We start from the raw sequence: 18,678 nt of genomic DNA, 5'->3' as shown, positions 1-18,678 counted from the left end.
CCTCTGAACGTCTGTACTCTCAACTAAACCTGGTAAATCGATGGAACATGTGGCTGCCACTATCAGGTCTGAACAGTCAGAAAGAATTCAAATGTAAAGCTTTAAAATCAGCTGCTTTATAAACACTAAGATACATCTCATACAGTGATTCAGATTGACTATTTTGTAAGACATTGGTCACTTTAAATGTTTAAAAACCGATTTATTTATAATTTGTAACTAATTTGCCGTAGATTTTTACTGCAAATTGGTATCTAATATTTATTTCAATAAACAAATTAAAAAGATAACGAGTAGAAAAAAAGAATGTCTTCAATTACTTTGCAAAAACTCAATTGTTTGTTTAAATTTCTATTGAATGAGATAAAAGGGTTTAAGTTAAATTTTCATTATCTGTGATTAGAAACAGTAGCTGTTATCGATTGCTCTTTTATGTTTCATTTGCTTCCCTCTTTCTGCTACACTAACCTGGACTCTCTTCTTGGAAGACTCTCCGTCAACGGACAAGAGGGTTTGGGTAAAAACACCTGAGGAAAAAAAAAGACAGAGCGAGCTAGTCGATCTGTTGAGGGAGAAGGAAAGTGATGCAAACTGAGCTGAAAAGCACAGATCAAAGCTCCCAAACCTCGCTCACTCATCAGACTCACCCTTCACTGTGAAAGTCTTGTCCAGCAACAGGAGTTATTTAAAGAAACTGGCAGGTTGGATAAAAAGTACCAATGCCTTGCACAGAGATTGGGTGGGAGACTCCTTAACATCTGCAGTCCTGGGTGGTGACATAGAACAAGGTGGGGTGCTGGAGAAAAGCAAGTCCTCTGATCTGTTTCGAAACTTTCATCTTCTTCTCAAAGGATGGAAGGAAAACTGTTTATTTTGCTCACTTGTTCAGCTCCTACGCGAATCCCAACAACCTCAGGATGCAGGGAAACACATGTAACTACTTCTTGACAATTAAGTGTTACCTAGCAACTGGCTCTTTTTCCCAGGGATGGGAGGGAGGAGGGATGAAGAAAGAGAGACAGGCAGCGAGAGAGAGTTATACAGTATTCCCGCAGCATCCTCACTGGATCGGATGCAACAATGCATTGACAATACAGTACCGAAATGGAAAGAACAGCCTGAGCTTAACGCCCACACCAAGCAGCATGGAGGAAGGAGTGAGTAAGTAGAGGAGGGTCTGGAGGAGGGTGGGTGGGATATACAGCTTACAGTATGAAAGAAGAAGCTGAAACAGCAAAGGAAGAAGGTTGAGGACCAGGCCACACAGCGGAGAGGCTGTCAGTCTGCAGGAGAGCAGCTTGTTGCTGTAGAAACATTTAGCAAAGTTTTAATGAAAGTGTAAACTTCAACGCCTCTGCCCGCAAACTTGCACACAGAAGCACACAGTATCGCCGTAAAGAAAGAGAATATTAAAATTATGTTCGAAGATAACGCCCCAGCAGGGTCACTGCTGACTTTGACAGTAAGTCCTCATCCTTTTTGATGATGAGGACTTACTGTCAGATCTGAGCACAGCAGCAGGTGAGGGCTGACACCCTGTGGCAGAAACAATATTATCGGATTGTGGAGCCGGGCTGGGATTTAAGCCTGGACGGATAAGAGTGAGAGGTCAAAGGTCTCATAAGAATTTCACAAAGGCCAAGCTAGTTGGAACTATTTGGCCATCTGTTAAATTGTTGGTATAATCAGGGCAAAAGTGCCACAATTTAATCATCTGAATTATTCAATAATCATGTATACAAGTCTTTAATGAAATAACATTTTAAATAAATAAATATGTCATCTGACAATTGCTTTTCCCTGTCTTTACGTTTGCCTGTTTCTCAACTGAAGTGGGAGTAGTCTTGAATCAGCTACTAACTGGGAACACCTGAGCCCAGTGTTCCCAGTCTACTTAAACCTAGCTGCTCCTCAGACAGGTGTTTGGCTTTGCTTTCGGTATGTTTCAGCTTTTTTGGGTGTGTTTTACACTGCATAGCACTTGCACTGTCACTCTTTGTTAAACATCCAATTTATATTACTGATACTCATATGCTATACTAAAGGTTTTTTTTCTGCATTAACTTAAGTTAAATTAATAAAAACATGTACTCTGCTTTTGCAATCAATGTATCTCTTTATGTTCTGACGTCACAAGTCAGGTGGTGATGGTCAATATTCAATTCTATTCTTGATTCAATATTTCAACAAGGAATTATTTACATTTTTTAAAATGTTTCTTACATTATTATATTATTTTTCTTTATAATTATATTGCTGCTATGTAGCAGTGAACATTTTTAAATGATCAGTATGGTTTAATAAGCCTATTGGAGCATCTGATTGGCTAACCTTGCTAATCAGAGTAGTGTGGCCAAGCTCATTAAATAACATGCGAGGCTGATTAAATTATCATCATTAAATAATTTTTAAAAATTGCATTTTTTATCCCTAATTTTCCTATCACTATTTTTTTTTTCATTGACGCATTTAATTTATAACACATATAATGAAATATTTACAGTCAAACCCAACTTATTCATAACCCTGATAGGCGTTTGCTTAAAGTCATCTATTGAATTTATTATATGCTTTATCATATTTTTTCTGACTAGAAGTAATAATAACACTAATGTGGCCCAGGCAGAGCCCCGACTTGAATCCAATGAAAAAGATGTATCCATTGGTAATTGAAAGGGATATACGTAATAAGGGTCTAAATAATTTTTATTTTTTTATCTTTAACCCCAGTATCTGATTTTATGCTGAGTTTTTGTTATTTTGTTTGAGAGATCCCTTTCATTCCCTTATAAAAAACAACTTTCTGGTTTTATATCTAATCTGCTGGAGGTGTGAAACATTTTGATAACTGTATTTCTTGTTTATATATATATATATATATATAAATATATATATACAGTACAGACCAAAAGTTTGGACACACCTTTTAATTCAATGAGTTTCCTTTATTTTCATGACTATTGACATTGTATATTCACACTGAAGGCATCAAAACTATGAATAACACATGTGGAAATATGCACTAAACAAAAAAGTGTAAAACAACTGAAAATACCCCTTATATTCTAGTTTCTTCAAAGTAGCAACCTTTTGCTGTGATTACTGCTTTGCACACACTCTGCATTTTCTTGATGAGCTTCAAGAGGTAGTCACCTGAAATGGTTTTCACTTCATAGGTGTGCCCTGTCAGGTTAATAAGTGGGATTTCTTGCCTTATAAATAGTCATGAAAATAAAGAAAACCCATTGAATTAGAAAGGTGTGTCCAAACTTTTGGTCTGTACTGTATATAATTACACAACTTAAAAATAATATGTTTCATTTGTGATACTGAATTGTGGCACTTTTGACCTTCCATACTAATGCACCAATTTTCAACCTAAAGTTGCTATTCTAAATTATATGAATTACCAATAATGGCTCCTTTTTATTTTATAACATTTCCACCTCTTGTTTGTTTATTATATATCTTTTACTTCTTTAAAAAAAAAAAAAAAAAAAGAAGGGGGGTCAAGAAGAAGCCAGATCTGAAAGCACTTCAATCCTAAAAAGGAATCCGTGACTTGATTCAATCAGACGACTGAAGATTTATATCAGCTCATTCCCTGAGGACCATTTCATCACCTGTTCCATGATGTGTGAAAAAAATGTCACCTTATCCTTTAAGGAAATTGTGTTGAGAAGGGGAACATTTACTATCAATTTAATGAGAGATGCCAGTTGATAGATTATCTCTCTGCTGTGTATCATCTGCCCTTACTGACCCTCAAAGTGCATAATGTAAAAGCACATTGTAACATTTTAGAAAAAATGGGACAAAACAAGTAGTAATGTTATTACATATATGAAAACATTTTAATATCACAAATAGATTGGGTTTTTCATTAGACCAGTGATTTTCAAACTGAGGTTCACAGCCCCCTTTGGGACCTGGGGTTTCTGAGAAAGCTGGAGGCAAAAGGAGAAAAAAATAGAGGTTAGAGATAAAAAAAATAAATTAAAAAAATTTAAAAATGAATGTAAGCATGCTGGTCTTTGAGGGATTAACTTACAGTAAAGTTTCAGAGGTTAACTAATGCTTGATATTAAAATTTCAGACAGAAGTGAAAATTGAGTTGCTTAAATTGGAAGAATATAAATATATGATATTTTACAACATGTTTAAAGATGCTGACATTTTTTATTTAGGCCTTCCAGACTGCAAATGATGGACTAAAATCAATGTCGCTAAGGACCTATTTCTAATAAACAATTTCTCCTGCAGATATATAGTTAAAACCCAGAGCTTACATTCACTGAATGAATGAAAAGACACACACTTTTTTCCTCACCATCTGAGGTTAAATTAGACTGTTCTCTTGTTTTAGTTCAGCTAGAATTACCAAAAGTATCAACTGTATTTTATGAAAACTGCGTTTTTGTTTTTAATTCAAAACTGTAGAACTTAATTAACATCCTGACTCTAAAGGGTTAAAAATCACCAAAATATAATTAACATATAACATGAAGCAAGTCTAATACACTCCTATGTTTATAGTTGACAAAATAATAACAGGTTTGTAGTGCTGGCAATGATTTTTCTTTGCACTCCATCGTCGGAAGACACCAGCTCTTCTGGAAATAGTGCAAACAGATTAAGACCATTTTGATTAGATGAATTATTCCACCATTTTTATTTGCAGAAAAACTACAAGTGAACATAAAATGAATACATTGAGTTTATTTACAAAATTATTTAAGAGGAAACTGCAACCGAATTCTACTTTTCACTATATATTTGTTTCTAAGTGAAACAAACAGGACAGAAGCTATTTGATTATATCCATTCTTACATTCATTTCATTGGTTTAATTTTTAAAATACAAAAATGTAAAACAAGACAACAAATTCTCAAAAGTTTTTTAAAAGAAACAAAGACAGACATGCTTCGAGCAGATATTAGAGATTTGAACCACTCAGAATAATATTGATGATAACAGTAAAAGCAAGAAAATTCATCAGTCTTTCAACTGTAGCTTATTGATCTTTGGGTATTTTAGTTATCAAATATCCTGAACGTCCCTGAACGTAGGAAAATTAAATGTTTGTTTTCATCACATTTGTGAATAAAGGAGCTGTGAAATTACATTCCCTGCCACTGGAACTTGTTGGAATACAGCATACTAAAACAAACAGCGTATTATTGAGTTTTACAGAGTTTGTTGAGTCAAGCAATGGCAACTCATAATCTCAGGATTGCATTTGAGTGTGTTACACATACTTTCACATACAAACCCTCCACAGTTCATTATATAAAACTTTCTTCCCTCGGTCCAGTCTTCTGTCCCTCACTCTGAACCAGCACCTCTGTTCCTGACCACCCTCACCCGCTTCCTCCTCACCACTCCGTCCCCCCTCGCAATCATTCTGCTCTGAGGGGTGTACTGGGCGAGCGTGGTGGCCTCCCCATGAAGAATCTGAGCCCTTTTGCCGCCTCCCGCCTCCGCCATGTCATCCCCGCGGTAACCGTGGCGACGGAGGTAGGGCTCCAGCGTTGCTAGGCGATGAGAGAGTTCAGCGATGCGATGGCGCAGCAGGGAGACTTCCCTAAAGAGGTCGTTAAGAGACTCGGACAGAGGGCGCACCCTGCAGGAAGAGCAGCGGAGGTGCAGCGTCACACATAAAGCACCTTCCTAACCATGGCCTAAAAAAACCCCATTAACTTCAACTTGCATGTTTATGTGAGCGCTTTTCATATATATATATATATATATATATATATATATATATATATATATATATATTTGTTTATTTTCTATTTTAATCTCAAAGTCAGCCAATAAATTCAGGAGTATCTTACATCTGAATGATTAAAAAAAGAGTTAGAATTTTTTTTTAAAAAAATTAAAATGTTCATTTGAAAACAGTCAGGTGTTGGATTGACTTTGAGGTAAAAGTAGCTAAAGTTCAGAGAAAATCACAAAATGATTATTTTGGAAAAGCTTCAGGAAAACAAAAACATGTGGATCCATGGAAACATTGGAAACATAGGTCGGAAACATAGGTGGAAATAGGTTCCACAACAAATTGTGGAACCTATGTTTCCACCTATGTTTCCTATGAATTCTTTTAATTCTACTTTAAAAACATCTCCTAATTTGAGCTGTTTCATTACAAAAATAAAATATATTAAAGAACTTGAAAAGATCAGGTGGGAGTTAATACCAAAAAATGCAGTGCTGTTTTTACGTAATATTGACACTGTGTCCCTGTGCCATCAAAAGAGTTTTTGTTTTAAACAGTTCTTCTAAATTTGGCCTCAAATAACATCTTAAATATTTAAAAATGAGGCCTGCTTTTGTTTATTTCTTGGGAAAATATCTGTTAATTTAAAATTTTATCCAAGTAACATATTTTAAAAGGTTCTGAGCTTGAGGCAGCTTTACTGCTGCGTTGCATCACTTCCTTTAAACAACACTGAGTAAACATTTGGAACTGCTGTTGCTGTAAGAAAATGAAACCATTTTCTTACAGCAACAGCTTGGGTGCTCAGTTGCTCCAAATGGTGACAATACAGGCTGACACATTAATGTGCAATAGAGTTTGGTACTCTACTACACATTAGAGAGTGAGATACTTACATAGTCAAAGAGTAAAAATTGGAAATAGGACAGGGAGTTTAATTTGGTGCAGCTCCAGACAGTGTTTAAATAGGATCTAATATAATATTTTTATGTAAATGACATTTATAAGCTCTATTTATTTCTGAATCTTCCCCTTCGCTTGCCTGATGTGTAACCTTGTGACATTATGTCCTCTCTAATTGTAAAACAGGGTGGTGGCACCATCATGAGAAAAAGGAGGCTGGTCAGAGGTTATTTGAAAATGGATTGAGCTAAATTCAGAGAAATTCTGGGAGAAAACATTTTAGACCACAAAAGACATGAACCTAGGACCAAAGTTTAGCTTCTAGCAAGATGGCAGCCCTAAACATACAACCACAGCTACAGTGCAAAGATTTGTATCAAAGAATATACATGTTCAGACCAAGTCCAGAATTTGTGCAATGACTTCTGAATAAATTTTCACAAATGGTCAGATTGAGTTTGAACTATTTAGAATGTGTTAATAGCCAAAATATCTAGATACAGCCACAGTGGAACGTGTTTCTATACAGCATTGATTCATGTGGCTGAATACAAGTTCACACCACACTGTACAGAAAAAACATATGCTACTTTGTTTTGGTTTATCATAAAAAATAGAATAAAAAATGCCATAAACTTTGTGAATGTAAAGTGACAAAATATAAATATTTTCAAAAGTTATGAATAATGTTGCAAGGCACAGTATGACAGTATTTTTCAATCAGCCTGAAATATGTTCAAAGCAATTTAACCTCCTGAATTTTAAGTTCAGTGTTTCTGGGACCCACATCAGGCCACCCTGTCACAAACTTTCTTGAGGCGCCCCTGTTTTAAAATTTACCTGGAGTAGTCCGGGAGCAGAGTGCTGGGCTGAGAGTGCAGTAAAGTCTTTATCTCCCTGAATATGTGTTTCCCCCAGGCGTCCAAAACTCTGGTCACACTGCGCACGGAGGCCACGTTAACACTGTCAGCTGAAACCAGAGCAGGACACCATCAGGTTTCCATTCAGACGACGTGTCTGAATATATCAAAGAGCTCATCTGGACACTTTGCTGCATTTCATTTAGCTGCTCTGTGATTTATGGACTCTGAAAGTCATAAATTTATACCTCCTTCTCTGTAGTTCCAGTACCCGTAATCCAACTCATTCTCCTCACTGCCTGCTCGGGCCTCTGTTGCTGTGGCAACCAACGTCAACACCATCAACACAGAGAAAGGGGCCATGACCAGGAGTCAGATGCTGTCCTTTGAAAAGAAGGATACGAAGAGAAGAACAAAGCTTTATGTGGCCTTTTGCTGAAAAGAAACTATAATCTTTTAGGGTTTTTTTTTTTTGGATGAGGCAATAAAACACAATAGAGAAAACAATTATAAAATCATAGAGCTGTCAGGCATGAGACTCAAGCAGTTCTATTAAGTATTGACATGCATGGGGGAATAAAATATCTCACGCAGCCTTTTAAAGAACTAAAATAAAGAAATATTTTACCTTGATTCAAATGGAAAATCAGACAACGGGATGTGTAGCCTGGTATGCCTTACATCTATAGTGTGCCGGTGTACTCTCCCATCTAAATAAGGAAGATTCTTCTAACTTTCACCTTCAAGACTGAAGCAACTCGATGTTAATCTCCTTTTATTGTATTCCGCTTTTTCCACTTTCAGACATCCAGCATATCATAAAAAGCTACTGATGTAATCTTAACTACAAATGCCTGACTTCATTTACTGAGTTAGTTTGCAGAATCAGATTTCAATCATCTCAAGTCATATGTGCCAGCATTAGCATTCATTTACAAGCCTGCTAGTTCACCACCGAGGCATGGTCCACCCTAAGCGATGGTTGGTAATTATTGCAATTCAAACATGCAGTACTAACATTTGTCCAAAATATATGATCTAATGTGTTAGGTAAGAGAGATGAATAGACTTCACTGAATATTTTCCACAGGAGGAAAAAGTAATTGATGAGACGATAAAATGTATTATTTAATAATGTTATTTTCATATGTTTATGATTTTGGCTCAAACTGGTGAACAAGTTTCTCCAATTAAAGTAATAGTTTTAAATACAAACTAAATCGCACAAACTATTTATGTTTTGCGTTCATACTTTTAACCACTGAGTTTGGATTTCCAAATTCAGTTGTTAGTTTGCAAAATAAATTATGAGGTAATTTCTTTTTCAGATAATTTGTCTTGCCGATTGAAATTAGACAAAAATCATTCCTTGTGACCCAAATATTTTGTGTCATTGTTTTTCTTTGGCAGCCTAACATTTGGGACAAGAGTCACACCTGCAACCCAATCTGAATTATTCACCAAGTTAAGATTAAAAAGTTTCTGGGATGTACTTTGTTTGTTTTTTCTATTTGGCAGCCTCATTGCTGTTAAATTTGGCTGACGAGTGTGTTTGGCATTTTCGCATCAGGCTTGATGAGGATCCAAAATGTGGAACTGATGTTAAGCAGAAGTCACCTTGGTCCAAGAAAAAGTAACAATTTTCCTCATTTAAATTGTGTTTTACAATGTAACCAATTTCAACGTGATGGTGGTGTTAAAATTCTCAAAGTGCAGACATGAAACTACAGAGCCTTGTAAAAGTAATCATGCGCCCTTAAACATTTCCAGATTTTGTTCTGTTTCAACCAAAAGCAGCTGTAATATATTTGGACAAAATGTGAAAAACAAGACACAAAATAGCACATAATTTTAAAGTAGAAGGGCAATGATGAATGGTTGTCAAGTTTATTATTCACAAAAATCTGAAAAGTGTGGAGTGTGTATTTGCCCAGGCCTCAATGGTTTGTCAGAGAATACTAGTGAAAAAGTTTAAGTTTTACCAATACTGATGCAGGATCAATATCAAAGCACAACAGGCACAACAGATAGAAAGTATCATTAAAACAACAAAGCTTGTGTATAAAAAAGAGGTCTCACTTTAACATAAATCTGAGTGTGGTGCATTTGTTGTTAAAACATGATTTTCTTCATTGAGTGAAATCACCCATGACAGTGAGAAAATCCAGAAATATTAGTCAAATAAAGGTAAAAAGTACTGTGTAGTAAAACTACTCCTAAATATATTTTTTTCCAAATCAGTAACTACCTCTGCAAGCAATATGTGAATGCCATGACAGCATAGAGTGAGTGCAAAAGCATGGCAATGACAAATACACCTATACTCTGTAAAAGGAGACTTTTAGAATTAAAATAAGTTATTAAAAAGCAGAATACAATAAAGAGAATTTTTATTTTTGACAGCCACTCAAAACATTTCTCAACAAGGCCATGATGAAACAGAAACCTCATAAGACAGCACTGCCACTCTGCCCAGATCTCTTGACACTTCTTTGCATATCCATGTAAAGTTTTCTACATCTGTCACTGTGTAATACACTATGCATGACAGAAAACTAGAATGGTATGTCAGGGTGGACGAGTCATGGTGTGGGGTTGCTTTTCTTCAAAAGGAACAGAGAACTGATCACAGTTAAAGGAAACAATCAAACACATTAATGTGTGACCTAATCAAAGTCCAGACATAAAACACATCAACAGCATGTATACTTTTTCCTCCAGATAGCTACACTGCAATATCTCAATATCTATTAAAAAGATACATAATATCTCAAATGTCTGTGGTTTTATTGTGGTAAATTGCAAAAGAAAAAAAAGAAAAAGAAAAAAAATCAAGTGAAATGAAAACTTTTGCAAGGTTTTTTGTACTTTATTAAACTTAAAGCTAAAAGCTGCTCCATAAGACAGAGGAAGAAAACTTACTGAGGAACAAACTGAATGAAACACCAAAGATACTTGTGGGACTTGGCTTTGATCAAGTTGAATCAACATATTTGTCTGTCTCCAATCACTTGAATTAGACTTTGTGACTTTATGACTCATATTTTATAAATATTTAGTCTGTCTGTTCTGCTCTAATCTTTTTAAATTCCATGTTTGACAGTGGAAAAACAAGAAACAGGTTACAGGCAGGCGACCGAGCAGGACGACAACTAAAAGCTAAAATCAAACAGCTTCTATCCACAGCACACTCTGGTTCCATCAAAGACAATAATTAACCGGCGACTCATTATTTTGCTGTTAAATAATACTAATTTGAAACGCACAGGGAAAAACAGCGACAAAAGAAGTTATCTTCCGCTGCGGTGGTTAAGGTTTGTGGCTGTGAAATTTGAAGCTTTTTATAAACTTACGTAAGAATCAGGGGGGGAGAAGCTGGAAGCTGTTCTGGAAAAAATTATGGAATACTCACAGTTGTAAGCAATGATGATGAGACTGTAAGACTTTCTCTCCTCTCTGTCAGTAATCCGCCTGTGATCCACTCTGATGCTCTCGTCTTTTCTCCCTTGGCCCACAGAGGTGTTATGAGGACAGTTTTGTTTATCTGAGTACACCTTGAAGTACTTCTGTAAGTGTAGTGGCTTTGAGAGCTGTGGTATCTTTAGACCTCAGCACACGCCCACCTCTGACTCTTCCTCTTTCTCTCACACACACACACACACACACACACACACACACACACACACACACACACACACACACACACACACACACACACACACACACACACACTCTGCTATACAGCTGCTGCCAGATGTGTTACAGATCCCCATTTTTATGATTTGCCTCACATTCTTCTCTCCCTGTATTCATCAGTTGCAGTTGACGTAAGAGGAGTTGAAGTAATTTTGCTGTACAAAGTGATGAAATTTCTGTACTAATATAGTAGAGCACAGTTTCTTTTCAGTAATGTCTGATTTACTTTAAACATGGGCTGCTGACAATATGTTCTCCAAAGCTGGGATCAACTTAATTTAATATAATTGCTGTTGTATTAGACATAAGGAAAATAGTAGCATTTTTTATATAATAAACTCCAGATCCAGATCTCATTTGCAAGAGGGACCTGGGCATCTAAACTAATCTAAATTTAAACTATAAATATCACTCAGCTGCAGGCTGACGGATTTAGACCTTTTATTTACTGTTAAAGAAAGGTTACACAAAAATAGGTGGAGCCCCTTAAGGGACATTAAATAAGTGAGTAAATAAAAAAGCTAATTTCTTGTGTGCCCCAGATAGTATCCGATGTTTACCAGATCTTGTGCGTACCAGATAACATCTGGTATGCATGAAAAAATGCATTCTTTTATTATCTTTATTCAATGTCCCTTTAGGGATATAGCAATGTTAAAAAATACAAAGTTTCTTTTGTGTGCTTTCTGTGTATGAGACTGTCAAAAGTTGATTGAGTCTTTACTAGATAATAAACTGAGTCAAATTTAACCAAGATGTACAAAAACATACAAGAAGTTCAAATATGTCATCTTTTAGCAAAAAAATAAAATAAAAAGAAGTTGTATACATAAACACAATATGGCCTTAGTGCTTACATAGGGTTTGAGACAGGAAGTTGCAGGTATAAGCTTTTAATCATAAAACTGTCTTTGCAAAAATGTATTAGCAGTTTGATGGTCTGGGGCACACAGGTGTTTGTTGACATAAAGCTACGCACAAAATACATCAACAGGGGCCTTAGAGAAGCAATCTGCTGCAACTCAATCATAGAAAAGTAATAACAAAATATTGAAAGTCTATCATTTTACTGTGAGGTTTTTTTTTTCAAAAACATTTTAGTTTTCAAAAAAGAGGACAACATTTAAGAGATCTTCATTCTTCCTGGTTGAGGAAGTCTCAGCCAATTCACCTCAAAATCCAGCTGTACAATGGCTCTACACAGCCTCCTACATTTGCTCCAGGTCTCTGTTTCTTGTAAAACTAGATTCTTGCACTTGCACAATTTTAAATGAGTGAATCAAGGATAGGCTTTGTTAATGCTGCACATATGCAGTGAATTTTTACTATGCTGTGACTGAGACTGTAAGAGAGGTAAAGTCTTATAGTCTTTGTCTTGAGAGTGTGCAGTTACACATGCTCAATGTGCAAAAAGACCAGCAAATCTGCTTAATAAAATCCACAAGCACATTTAAAAATCATTTACAGAGAGCAAATAGATACAAGTCAAGATCCAGGATGTAACCTGAATGTTGAAATTGAATAAAAAGTTTGTTAATATATTAGTATAAAGGTGTGCACACTTATGTTACCAGATTATCTCAGCTTTTTATTCTTATTTCATTTGTAACAGTGTTGTTTGTTTTTAATTTAAACTTTCCCAGATAGGTCACATTAAAGCCAAAAAATATTTTCCAATGATTCTTTTGCTTGACAAAAACACTATCTTTTGACTGTGGTATGTACACGTTCATGGTATCACCATTTTAAGTTGATTTTTTTAAGTGCAGCAAATATTTTTATTCAACTGCATTTTTTTATGAATCCATCTGCTTAATTTATTTCCCTAAAAGGGGGAGAGAAAAGAATCAGAGGAGAGGATCAATTGCATTAAATGTGTAATTTAAAAAACAAAATGTTTTCCTGGCATCCAGATGTTTTTCCAGCTCATGTGTCTGTTTTCATGCTGCAGCAGAGGTGAGGTCAGAGTTGGCCCGTTAGTGCCCCCAGAGAAAAATGTGGTGCAAAAGTCAAGCAGAGGGGAGAAAGAGGAGGAGTGAGGTCAGATGAAAAACAAGACCACCAAAGGAACGTGGACACGAAAGCTGCTGCTGTTTATTTTTCCAACGTCCCAAAACCTCATCAGAAACTACAGCATTGAAAGAACCTGGTTCATATTAACACAAGTAAAATTGCAACCTCACACACACAGAAGCCCCTACCACATGAGCCTACTCACCCCGTTATTCCTCCAACACTGTCTCACTGTGGTAGAAAGCCAACACTGCAACTCACCGCTAGAAACTGACTGAAATGCAGCGGCCAGAAACTCGTCTTTTTCACCACAACTCAGAGCAGGTCACGTCAGGAATCAGGCCTTTGTGTTTAATGTAAGCTGTCAGAGATGGAAGGTCTCATTACGTTTGTGTTCTGGCCCTTTAATATCCAGTTGAAGCAGGTTCCTTAAAATTGAAACATTCTTTTGAGGAACTAGTGGTTTTGTTGCTGTCAGGAAACCCGCTGCTGTTTATTCACCAAGACAAAGAGAGAGAAGACATTTGGCGTAAACCCATCCAGACAGCTGATAACTTCCCTGACATGGCAGCTCAATACTTCTGGCATCTTTTCCTTACTTTGGCTTGGATATTTCTATTTTCCTTCCCTTCTGTGTGTAAAGGAATGAATGGAATAGGTAAGGCTGTACAAATGCTTTCTCAATATTGCATAGGCCGATTCAGATCGCTACAGAAGTCATGGGTGACGTCTTCCTCGTCGAATATGTATTTGATTAGCATCACATTAGTCACAATTACTTATTTTTAACTTTCTTCTAAGGTTTGTAAATGTCATAAAAATGTTTAAAAAATTGTTTCATGGGCCAGAATCTTTTAAAATTAAATCCTATATTTAATATGATGAAGTAATTCTTGTCTGGTGCCATTTACAGTTTCTTATAAATATTTTTAAATAAATATTTTGTCAACCACAAACTCCAGGCAACGTTTTTGGAATTTGACTTGATAAAACAACATAAAAGTGCTAAATAAATAAAAAAAGAAGGAAAGCTATTTGTAATTTTAAACATTATTTCAAAGTAAAAATGAGAAGCTTAGCAGACATTTTGATTCAGCTCTCTTTACTATGATAATACTAAAAAAACTGAATGCAACTAGTTGTTTCTCTAAGTAAATACTTTCCACTTCTGCGTAATTTAATCTAAGTATTAATACTTGATATATAAATCTATTCTGTTGTGTGAAGGTCTCAGAAGTTTGTTAGATGATATTAGTCAACAAACCTCAGTGAATACCAAGGAACACAGCAGACAAGTGAGGGAGAAAGTAGTAGAGTTTAAAGCTGAGTTATAAACCAATGTCACAAACAGTAAACAGCTTATGGCACACTGATTATCCACAAGTGGAAGGAGTGTTGTCCTAATGCAAACCTACCAACATATCCAAGTGACATATTTAAACTGACAGGAGGTGCAAAGGGAATACTAATCAGGAAAGAAGCCAAAAAGCTTTTGATAACTCTGGAGGAGCTGCAGAGATCCATGTCATGATCTGCTGACATGACAACTATTAGTTGTACACTCCATAAATACAGGCATGCTGCATGCAGTTTACCTCAGTCCATCCAAATTTGCTTCTCTCTGGTCAGAGGAAATGTAAAACTTAAGTTTCCCCACATCACCATGAACACAGCATTCCACCAGCTTAGCATGGTGGTAGCAGCACCATGCCATGGGGGTGATTTTCTTCAGCAGGCGCAAGGAACTTTGTTACTGATAATAGAGTTAAATACAGGGTGATCCTAGAAAGACTTGAAAATTTAATTTACAGACTCTCTCTGTCCATAAATCTGACTGAGATTCAGGGTTTTTTGTTAAATAAAATGGACAAAACTTTCATTCTCAAGATTTGCTAGACTATTTGAGACATAACTCAGAAATATGCAGTGGTTTTGAAATTGAACTTGGTTCTACCAACCACTGATATGAATTGTCTAGGAAACTATGCATTATTTTCTGCTGCATCAAAATGCTACTTTGTGTTGCTTTGTCATGTAAAATCCCAATAAAATGCATTGAAAGTTGAGATTGTAACTTGACCAAATGTGAGAATGTTCAGATGGCATGACATGTTTACCATGAAGTATTTAGAAATTGCCAGCTAATTGATCAGAATCTTATTCGTCTCCTATCTCATTATTTAGCAAGAATATGAACTTCTTTTGTGTCTAAATTGCAGAGATAAAACTGAACGATGTTGTGTTTGTGGCCTTCTCCGGCGAAGATCTCATAATTGATGTCATCATCCATAAAACGACCAACCAAACTTCAGAATATTTGAGATGCTACGACCCATCTGAACATCAGATAAAGGAAACTATGATCAACCCTACAATAGGGGATGAAGACCTACGGCTGCATCTGAAAAACCTGAGCAGTTCAGGATTGTACAGTTGCAAATCTAATTCGGCTGAGGTGAAGTGGTTTCTTCGGGTGACAGGTAAGCATTAAAAAGACATCAGGGTGCATAGAGTTCCTCTCATCCACATATCTACAAGATGTTTGATTTTGTAAAAAAAAGTTCCTCTGAATGGGACTCCAGCAAATACGATGTTAGTGAAACTTGTATTACAAATGTTTGTGAAACAAGCACAGAAGGGTTCAAGTTACAAACCAATGTAAATGTAGCCTTTGTTTTCCTTTTACACATAAACATACATCCATTGACTATACTACTGTATCATAGTTTCAACTTCCATCTACGTTTCAAGAAGAAGAAACAAGTAACTAGCAACACATTGTCATTTAGCAAGTGTATATTTAAAATATATAGTGAAATAAAATTTTCTTTCTCTTCTTTTTTGATTATCAAAGCTACCAGCCTGCCAGTACACCAGATAGATAGGGACAGTCATAGAAGACGCAACATGCAGATGCACATGCTGGGTATGCAGCTGTAAATAATTATTCAGCAGCTGAGCAATAGTAGCCAAACAGTGGCAGAATTGTTTCTTAAAGTTATTTATATATTTTTATATTTGTATCATGTTCGAATAAATTTCATTTCATTTCATTTCATAAATTTCATTTCAAAGTTAAAACATCAACTGGATTTATTGCCCAACTTTCATCTCTAAGCACATCACATTCCCTATATCCTCAATCTTCCAAAGAAACCTTTATCAAAAGATCAAGCTAATGTTAGCTAGCATATGACCAGTTTTTAAATGATTTTAAATCAATTTAAATCAACTCTAATCCTGAAAATGCGGACGTGGTTTAAGCGAGTACACAGTTTGCATGAAACCAGAAGGCAGATTCTCAGCCTGATTGTGTTGAGCACATTCTGTTTTTGAAAACAACTAGTTTCAAAATCCTACACTGAAAAATACCTTCTGTTAAAACTTGGTGACACCAGGAGCAACAAGCTCTTTGATCAGAAATATCTTCCCACCAGATGGGGAATCTATAAGTCAGCCTCTGCCATCCAGGGGTTGCTGCATTCCAGCACAGACTGACCATGTGTGTTTTCCATCTAAAGCCTACAGGGAGCCGCAGAAGCCGGACTACACAGAGGTCTTCATGATGGCTATCTTCACGGGATTGCTGCTGGTCTTCAGTGTGTTTGCCTCTGTGTATGTCTTCAGAGGACATTGGGTAAGATTTGTGCAGCGCAGAAATTAAGAAACCCACATTGCAAGATAAAAGTGTGGCTTTTTGTCTCATACTGTGATGTTACAAAATGCAGATTTTCCTGCATTTAGAAAGGTACAGTGTCAGTCAAAAAAAACATGGAGGTACACACCCACACGCAGACACACACTCATATCTAACTTAGACACATCCAAACTTTTTGAACAGTTGGAGGAAAATTGACTTTGAATCCCACGAGAAAACCCACACATGTAATAGGAGAACATGCAAACTCTATTTAGATAAGCCCCATTTTGGCTATAAACACAGCCCGTTCATAGCACAAAGCAGCAGTGTTAATAATAGCACCATCATGCAGCCCACGCAAAACAGAACAACTTCAATCAATTGTACTTGTTCCCTATTCGACAGTGGATTGGGATTAAAGTTAACGTTCATGTTGACTTTATATGCTAAATAGATAATAAATAAAGTATAAGGTGTTTTTAACCTGTAACTATTAAAAAACATATACCCAAATTTATGTGCATGCACGCTGCATACAGTCATGGATGTATACAGACACATACATACAAATAAACATATAAATAAACATATATAACATATAAGAAAAAATAAACATTTTATTGGGATACTTCTTCTACATCTGTTTCATATTAGCCTATGACCAAAAAACTTCTTTCCAACTAGAAAGAGACACAGTCTGGATCTCTGGCCACTAGCAGAACACAGAAGCAGAACACAGAAGAAAGGAAGGGGACAGAAAAAGAGGAAGACAACATGGACATGGCAGCAGCTCAGTCTTCTTCGTTCTATGCTGTAAGCATCCATTTTTTTCCCCCACTCATCTCTTTTTGTTCTCCATCTGCCATGGTTTTATGAGTTTATTTTGGTTAATCATTCTTGAACTCGGACAGAGTCTGGAGCCTCGGCCCAGGTCTATTTATGATGTGCTGGATCACTCAGCTGCCAACAATGACAAGAAGCGAACAAAATCCCCAGAAAAGGTACTCTTTAGCAAACCTAAAATGTTTGATGTCAATAGTGAAATATTTAATGTCAACATAAAACCCATAACTTCTCCATCTCCTGCTCTGTCCTCCATAGGTGGAGCAAATTGCCGAATACCAGGATGAAGGCATCTTTGAGTCTGTTTATGAGAACTTTTGAGTTAAATAAACTGGGTTTGACTGATTTTGCTTCATAGCACCGAGTTAAACATCAGTGCTTTTCACTGTCACATTTGGCAGGAACAAGTTAGGAGATATTTCAAGAAAAGTAAAAGCAAAAGATTAAAAAAAAAACTATGCAACAGATATTTCATTGAAACTGTGTAAATAATAAATAAACAAAAGTATTAAGAGTAACTTGTATTTAAATGAAGATTCCTAGAGCTTCTGTCACATTGTTATACATATGATAGCTGGATTTAATAAATATTGCTGAATCAGTAACAGATGTTTCATTTGCTGTTGTTGTTTTTGTGTTGTTGTGACAGTATTTCATGCACAGGGATTACTATGATGAGCAGATATTCACAACTGTTTGTATTGTAGTGGTTTAGTTTGGGTGTTGTTGATATACTGGCACATATAGTAAGCCAACATGGACAATATGTTACTCCTATTGGCACTGCCAGTCACATTTAAAAATGCCTATAAACCAACATGACCAGCAGTCAGGAAGAAATGCAGAGCATGTCAGCAGTACCTAGTCATTTCTCCCACAGTATGATACAAATATTTATTGGTATCTTCAGTTACATACTAGTAACTTTATTTAACATCTAAGGACTAATATAAAGTATTGATTTTATGATTTTATGTTTGGAGGTAATCATCCAACTCCG

General features: G+C 36.1%; 1 protein-coding gene across 1 annotated transcript; it reads left to right on the top strand.

Moving 5' to 3' along the window:
• The first annotated feature begins 13,581 nt into the window (after nt 1-13,581).
• On the top strand, nt 13,582-18,287 carry nfam1 (NFAT activating protein with ITAM motif 1). The gene is made up of 6 exons (XM_028016362.1): nt 13,582-13,853; nt 15,415-15,675; nt 16,717-16,832; nt 17,520-17,648; nt 17,747-17,836; nt 17,937-18,287. Exons 1-6 carry the CDS (start codon nt 13,760-13,762, stop codon nt 17,997-17,999), a joined length of 753 nt encoding a protein of 250 aa, XP_027872163.1. The 5' UTR covers nt 13,582-13,759; the 3' UTR covers nt 18,000-18,287.
• The last annotated feature ends 391 nt before the right edge of the window (nt 18,288-18,678 follow it).

This window comes from Xiphophorus couchianus, chromosome 5 (genome assembly GCF_001444195.1).
Source record: "Xiphophorus couchianus chromosome 5, X_couchianus-1.0, whole genome shotgun sequence".
NCBI lineage: Eukaryota > Metazoa > Chordata > Actinopteri > Cyprinodontiformes > Poeciliidae > Xiphophorus > Xiphophorus couchianus.
Note: the sequence above shows the minus strand (reverse complement) of the source record. Positions and strands in the feature narration are given on the sequence as shown.